The sequence below is a fragment of the Vanessa atalanta genome, chromosome 2 (genome assembly GCF_905147765.1).
Source record: "Vanessa atalanta chromosome 2, ilVanAtal1.2, whole genome shotgun sequence".
NCBI lineage: Eukaryota > Metazoa > Arthropoda > Insecta > Lepidoptera > Nymphalidae > Vanessa > Vanessa atalanta.
The window spans coordinates 7,926,956-7,934,368 of NC_061872.1; the positions used below are offsets into that span (position 1 = coordinate 7,926,956).

Genomic DNA, 7,413 nt, shown 5'->3' on the forward strand with positions numbered 1-7,413 from the left:
ATCGGCTGATTTGATCATTAGTTATGTGACGTTCTTTCCAGGCAATAGACGCAGTTGTGTTAGCTTGTATAGAACAAAATCAATAAAAAAGTGCCCGAATCAGCCGGAAATTCGATCGATACAATCTTGTCCCAAAGCGCTTTTTCAAATCTCTGCTAGAGTGCGACATATCTTAAGTCTTGATTATCCAAGTTGGTTTACATATTTAGTACGGATACATTTATGTTACATTCTTGTTAATTAGACTCGCGACTCTATCCTTATCTAGGTCTCATAGTAGCGATGTATTAAAATTCATAGTATAAACAAAAATGAGAATTTAAAGATATTAATAATTTTATTCACACTAATGACTAGTTCTAAGGTATCACAGTGTTATCCAAGTGTCCAGATTGCTTCTACGTTTGATAGCACCTCATCCGGTGTTGAATGTTTGTGAAACATGAAGTAACCTTGAATTTGTGCCGGACTAACATTCTTTTGTTTTTCCATTACTCTGAAATTATAGGTTATATTTAATATATTATGTAGATACATAAAACAAACTGCGACAGTACAAAGAACTCTGTCGATCATTAGTAATTTAAATTGTTGCTATTTATTTTTGTTAAAATGCTTGTTGGGAAAAATTTACTTAGTGGTAGGGATTTGTGATAGCTCGTCTGGGTAGGTACCACCCACTCATCAGATATTCTACTGCCAAACAGCAGTATTGTTGTGTTCCGGTTTGAAGGGTGAGTGAGCCAGTTTAACTACAGGCACAGGCGACATAACATCTGAGTTCCCAAGGTTGGTGGCACATTGGCAGTGTAAGGAATGGTTAATATTTCTTACAGCGCTTTCTACTATGGGCGGTCGTGTATATGACCACCTGATGCTACGTGGTCACCACGGTCCGTAACGTATAACCGTTCTTAACATCGCCAATGTGCTATCAACGTACGTAACAGTTGTAATGTCCCATGTGCCTGTAGTTACGCACCCTGCAAATCGGAAAACACCAATACTAGGTATTGTTGATCAGGGTTAGAATATCTGATGAGATGGTGGTACCTTTCGCAGATGGGCTAGTAAGATTTAACTATTGATACTTAGAGTATATAGGAATGTTAGTTATGTTAAAATATATCAAAAATGTATAATTACCTCGTGGCAAAAGTTTTTGCATGTTCAGCAGCACCTTTGTAGAACCTTAAGAACATCAGTTCTACTTGTTCACGATCACAGTAACCAACAAATTCCTTCATATCGACACGTCCAGGTCGGATTAACGCTGGATCAAGTCTGAAAATTTTACACATATCAATATTATATGAAATGAAAAATAATCCTGTAAAGAGTAATACTTAAATCTATTTAAATGTTCCAAAAAAATTATAAAAGTTGCAAAAAATACCTTTCTAAATAGTTTGTAGTCATGAATACTATCCTTGCTTCAGTAGATGCTACGCCATCTAAACAGTTTAATAGACCACTAAAGGTAACGCGATTGAGACCTTCATATGCGGCTTTTTGTGTCGGCGTATCCTCTCGTGAGAGAAATGCTGCATCAATGTCTTCGAGCAATATTATCGACTGTTGAGGGGCAACACTGCAATGAACGACATAATATATAATAATACTTTTTCTTATATACTATTCAAAAAATTCTGTATAATACCAATTATGTTAGTGTTTATTTCAAATAAGGTTCGATACTATGAGATGATACAAATAAATACTGTATATATTTTACCTAAGAAGATGATTAAGCCTGTCATCAGTCAGACCTCGTTCAGATAAATTGAGTACACAAATATTATATTCAAGTTGTCCAGCTAATGCCATTATAAAAGAAGATTTACCACAACCTGGTGGGCCGTATAGTAAATAGCCTAAAATAGAAAGAAGAGGTTTTAATTGGTATATTCCATTCATATATGAATATTTTTGGTTGTATATATTACCTCTTCTATATGGAATTCCTCTATCTGTATACCAATTTGGATTATCAATAAAGTCTAGACAGTCCTTAAGGATACGCTCAGTGAGACCAGCTCTGAGCACAACGCTTTCTAAAGGACGCCTTCTTCGTGGATGACCAAATGCCCTCCAATCTGAACCCATTGCTGTGTACATTATTGTCATACCTTCATGCTGTTTGAGAGCCATAGTTCTTGCTAAAATTAAATAGATGGAAAATAAAATTAATTTTATAATAATAAAAAAAAATGTTAGATTTATTATTTCATATTAAGATGTATAATTTTCAGTACATACCTTCTTCGAGTATATTATAGTAGATCTGTTTGTTTCTCCCAAATGCAGTTAGGGTGACAGTTTCCCAGGGAATACCCAAATGTAGGTCTAAAGTTTGCTGTTCCCTTGTACGATCAACCTTTATCCATGTGTTACCATATCTGTAAGTGAATTATTCATATGAAACAACTTTACAAAAATACTATTTTAATTTGTTATTATATTTTGTAAAACTTAGAGCTCATTAAATATAAGGAAAATTGCCTGTATAAGTATGTTTGCATCAATTATTACCTAAAGAAATGCTGTCCTACACTCGGTATAAAATCATATTTCGTTTTTATTTGGCCGGTATCCTTTTGAAGAAATGATGTCTCCACACTTAGGTGTTGTGTGTGTCTTGCCCCCTTTTGAGTTATCCATTGTAATAGCCATTGGTAAGACTTATCACGACACGGTACTTCTAGTGTTATCATGCAGTGCCTGCGAAATAATAAGACAGAAGTTTGGAAGCTTTTGCGTAAAATTGCTGCTCCGGCTCCGACACCAAATAGACCGAAACCGGCACCAAAATATGGGTTAGCTGACAAAGAGGTAATATATTCAGCTAGTGTCATACTTTCGTTGTTTATTTTATTTAGAAATCTACAGAATTTTATTTCATCAAATCGTTCAACCAACTATTGCTTCGAGTTACGACACATTTATTTGACATTGTCAACTTGTTCTCTGACAGAACGATACGTCTAAAAGCAGCTGTTTTTGACATGAGTAACATTATAGCCCCGATTACCAATTAAAAATTCAACTTTCGTACAATTTTGACACTGTTTTGTAAAATCAGAAAGGACTTACTAATACGTCATCGTGTTTAATGTTTTTTTTTTTAAAACCAGTTTGTTCTTCATTATCAAGTTTTACTAAATTAAATTTTAGCAGTGGGCCATCTCAGCTGCGATCCTACTGGATTAGCGGTCGAAAACCTTTTCGTAGGCAAGAGTCACATAGTTGAAAATTGAAATAAAGGCGGCCCGCACTTGTCAATTATTTTTATAATAGCTGATTATTTCTAGGAAGCGTTTAGTATATAAGGTCACATTTTAGACAATATCGTTGATGATTATGGTTCCAATAAAAACGAATCCATTTAATCTAGTTCATCAAAGTCCTACGTGGCTACCTTTTCGAGATACATCACTTTAAATATATAAAGAAGTGTAATAATAATATAGTAAAATATTATTTTATACGTAAATTTTATTATATTTACCTTTAAATATTTTATTATTATAAAAAAGTATATAGTAATTACAATATAGTATGTGTAGTATTATATAAAAGAAAATGCATATTTTTGTCCTGTAAATTAATATGATTTTACATTTTCAGAAGCCGAGGTGGTCCAGTGGTTAGAACACAAATCTTAACTGAAAATTGTAGGTTCAAGTCTCCGCAAGTATCACGGAGTAATTAAGTATTTTATTTGTGTATATAATTGGTTTCATGCTAGGCGGTGAAGAAAAACATCATGAGGAAATCTTTCGTATTTTGGATGAAAACGTCAACCTTACATATTTCAATCATAATAAACATGAGCATGACATTATGTATAAAAACGACTTCACTTCCCACTTTCACCGTGTTATTATTGTTCATAATAATATTCCACACCAACTTTAAACTGAATTAAATACAAAGTCAATTGTAATAATGTCGGTACTGAGTGGTCTGTCCCCGTATAAAAACTATACGCTGCGGGTCACGCGACCCCTATCGTCAGCGGCTGACGTCATCTTCTTAATTTATTGTTTGAGTTTTTCTAAACGTTCAAACTAATTAAATTACACAAGTGCGATTATTACTATCATGGTTTTAAGATTAAAAATTCCTATACGTATAATATTTTAAAGAAAATATTGTTTTTTTTTGTTGTTATTATTAATATGTAAATTACATACTCGTAACCTTAATCATTGTGCATATAAGACGCCTAAAATAAATTTAATAAAATCGTTGTATATTTTGAATTGAATAATATGTTTATTTTTCGTAATGTATATTCATGTCAGGTAATCTAACTCATTTGCTTTTATAGAAATAAGATGTTTAGCCTAATAAAATAATGACATTGGATAACCATATGGCCATGAGTGCGGTCGTGCATCGTATGCTATTATGGGGAACAATATATTTATTCTTACGCTTATTTTAGTTCTTTATATAAATCATGAAAGCGATTTAGCAATTATTGTACGTAGATTCGTACATCAAACGGACTTATCGGAGCTTTGCAAGAGACGTGTGATGCCGTCCATATTCTTGGGTAATCAGGTAATGGAGTCTAGCTCGCACGTTATGCACTTTTCACTTAAAGAAGTTCCTTATAGCTGTTTCTTGAGCGTCAGGTTAGTTTATTAATCAACGTGTACGATTCTTGTTGTAGAAATAATATATAAATTCAATATTTTTATTTATTTTGCATACAGAGCTGAATCCGGTTACAATATCATTTTGGTAATTGAACTGCTGTCGGAGAATAGTTTAGCGGAAGAATGTGCTAATAATCGAGATCAGTTTATCGTTTATGAGTTGGGCGAAACATTTGGGGGCTACTGGGGTTCACACTCGGACGCGATGATGAAGCCGCTAACCAGAAATTATACAAAATATTATACATTAAAAACAACACCCAGTAAAAATACTAAAAGGTAAACAATATGGACTTTTACTTTAACATTTACACTGTTAAAATATATGTTTAGTATACATTTCGATGTGTTTATTGTATAATAATTTTTGCGGTAAAACTATAACATTGTAATTTTTTTATGCCTTAAAGAAATCTTTGTGTAAATTATTTGTGCAGTTAAGAAAATATGCTGATACTTTAGGTCACATAAATATGAAGATGTTACTCAAAAGATTCTGAAGCAAACGTTCCCAGAACCCACGGACAAAGAGCCAGACTATATAAGAATGGAAGTGCCGTTAGTGAATGTGTCAGGAAATCTTCAATTAGGTGGACCGCTGCGTCATACGTACAATGCTGAGGAAATATTCAACTTTATATACGACGTCACTCCTAGGTTATTTATATATTAATAATTGTACTTAAAGGTTAATTATAAGGCTGCCGATGTCGATGACTTTGCTTCCAATCCCGGGTCGGGATGATAAAAAAGTTTATTGGGTTTAGTGGTAAATCTGATAATGTCGGAATTTTGTCTTATTGCACTATGTACCTTTTATCAAGTATAAGAATGAAACGATGTAAAATTGTATATTTTATTGTGTGAAATTATTTTTGAAACTAAAATATACAATGGGGTCATTAATTTCAGCTAGACAAGACCTATCTCAAAATAATAATATACTAGATATATAATAAAGAAAAAAAAATTTATTTAAATTTTTATTTCATTTTTATTTGGTCTACCAATAAAATAATTATTATTTGAGTTTTCACTCAAATAGGAATGGAGTGGAGTACGAAACAAGTATAATGCCTTTGGTTCAGTTTTCAATAAGACCACAAAATAGTGACAGTTACAACGACGGAACCCCTCGCTACGAACTTGACTACAACGTCCGAGGGCTCACAAAAGATTCTAGGTATATCTTCACCTACGTACCTATATTATCTGGTATCTTGATACTTTTTAATCATACGATATGTCTGCCTCCTTGGTTTAGTGGTCGACTTCAAGGGCTGTTTACTCTGGCTTCAAATCCCAGGTCGAATCAGAAATAGGTATTGGATTATTCTATCAAATAAGACTCAGCCTCAGGAGGTTGACAGTGTTAGTTTCGCGTGCTTTAAAAAGCTAGAAAAGGCGTTAGTGAAGCAGTTGATCTCATTCGTGTCCTGTGCATCAGCTTTTGTACACCCATTTGCACACTATGATATCTCCTACGCACACGGCAATGCGCCGATGAGAACAGCTGCCGTCGGTTATGAGGACATAATTAATTCGTATATATACATATATTCCATAATTAAAATTAGATATGTTTTTTATTTTTATTTATTAACATAAAAATTGATAACATTAAGTGCTTAAATATATGAATATACAAATATGAATTAAAAATAGTTACTGTATGACCGCGTGGAATGGTGGCAAGAATGCTAGCAGCATTTCCCCGTTGAATCGCAATCGATCCTTTGGGCTAAAAACGAACAAGCACTCTTGTCACAATTAATTATCAAATTAGAGGAATATCCTAATTATTGCAATTACAGATTGATATGGAACACTCTTAACAAAAAAATGACGTCTAGAAAGGGAAAATGGTTTGATAATAGAAAATATAATTTTGGAATGAAAAATGCACCGTTTGCGAGAAAAGGAACTGCTCATAACTATCATAAGTAGGTATTCATTATCAATTTACTTTTGACCGTTGAAGATCTAGAGATCTAAATTTTAAATGATATTATAAACACGATACGCGTATCAAAAATGTAAATGTCTTGGTAGAGAAAATTGGTCGTGATCTGATATCCGTGGGATGCGGATGGAAATTTTTAATATAATTAAAAATGTCTTATGTGAATATAATAACATTTTTATTTACACATTCAGACATACATATACATTTAGACATATGTATACAGATAATATTAAGGACAACATTAAAGCAAAATTTTACATATATCCAATAGTAAAAAAACACCAATGAGTGAGCTGACTGTTAGGAATACATTCGATATTTACTATGAGTGCTTGAAGGCATTTTTAATTCATTTATCTTTGTCTCTGTATCTTAAAATCTCTCTTTGTCAATAATAGGAATAGAACTTCCACCTACTATTAGTTCAAAAAATAGAATAATAGAACTGATTCAAATTAATGTTTTAGATTTTTCAGTCGTTGGAATCCTTTGTCTTCGAATACTACTAATATTATAAGTAGTACATTTATACCGACATTCGATTCAAAGCATACCGCAGCTCAATTTAAGTACATGGATGATATCTTGAAATTTTTTAATGAAACTTCTACGACAAATACAGACGTGACAAATGATGATTTGCGGAATATTTTACACCATATATCGAACATAGACCATAACACAAGCGGTAAATTATTTTATTAATTAAAGAGTTTCCTCTTTAGTAGATTAAAAAAATATGTTTAACAGTTTCAACATATGCCGTTTCTCCTAAGATGT

At 32.7% G+C, this 7,413-nt stretch overlaps 2 protein-coding genes across 4 annotated transcripts; one reads left to right on the plus strand and one right to left on the minus strand.

Annotated features, from left to right (window-relative positions):
• Positions 1 to 2,958, minus strand: LOC125071733 (mitochondrial chaperone BCS1). Of its 2 annotated transcripts, XM_047682097.1 has the most exons (8): positions 2,858 to 2,958; positions 2,533 to 2,721; positions 2,260 to 2,399; positions 1,947 to 2,159; positions 1,736 to 1,874; positions 1,397 to 1,591; positions 1,147 to 1,284; positions 1 to 496 (listed from the first exon to the last, which is right to left on the minus strand). In XM_047682097.1, the coding sequence occupies exons 2-8, from the start codon at positions 2,712 to 2,714 to the stop codon at positions 376 to 378; spliced, it is 1,128 nt and encodes a 375-aa protein (XP_047538053.1). In that variant the 5' UTR covers positions 2,715 to 2,721; positions 2,858 to 2,958; the 3' UTR covers positions 1 to 375. The 2 variants fall into 2 exon arrangements, with proteins under 2 accessions (XP_047538053.1, XP_047538045.1); XM_047682089.1 differs by having other exon boundaries at positions 7 to 496; positions 2,533 to 2,949.
• A 1,390-nt stretch (positions 2,959 to 4,348) lies between these two features.
• Positions 4,349 to 5,488, plus strand: LOC125074115. Of its 2 annotated transcripts, none has more exons than XM_047685345.1 (3): positions 4,349 to 4,643; positions 4,725 to 4,946; positions 5,130 to 5,488. In XM_047685345.1, exons 1-3 carry the CDS (start codon positions 4,414 to 4,416, stop codon positions 5,338 to 5,340), a joined length of 663 nt encoding a protein of 220 aa, XP_047541301.1. In that variant the 5' UTR covers positions 4,349 to 4,413; the 3' UTR covers positions 5,341 to 5,488. The 2 variants fall into 2 exon arrangements, with proteins under 2 accessions (XP_047541301.1, XP_047541308.1); XM_047685352.1 differs by lacking the exon at positions 5,130 to 5,488 and adding an exon at positions 5,105 to 5,129.
• The last annotated feature ends 1,925 nt before the right edge of the window (positions 5,489 to 7,413 follow it).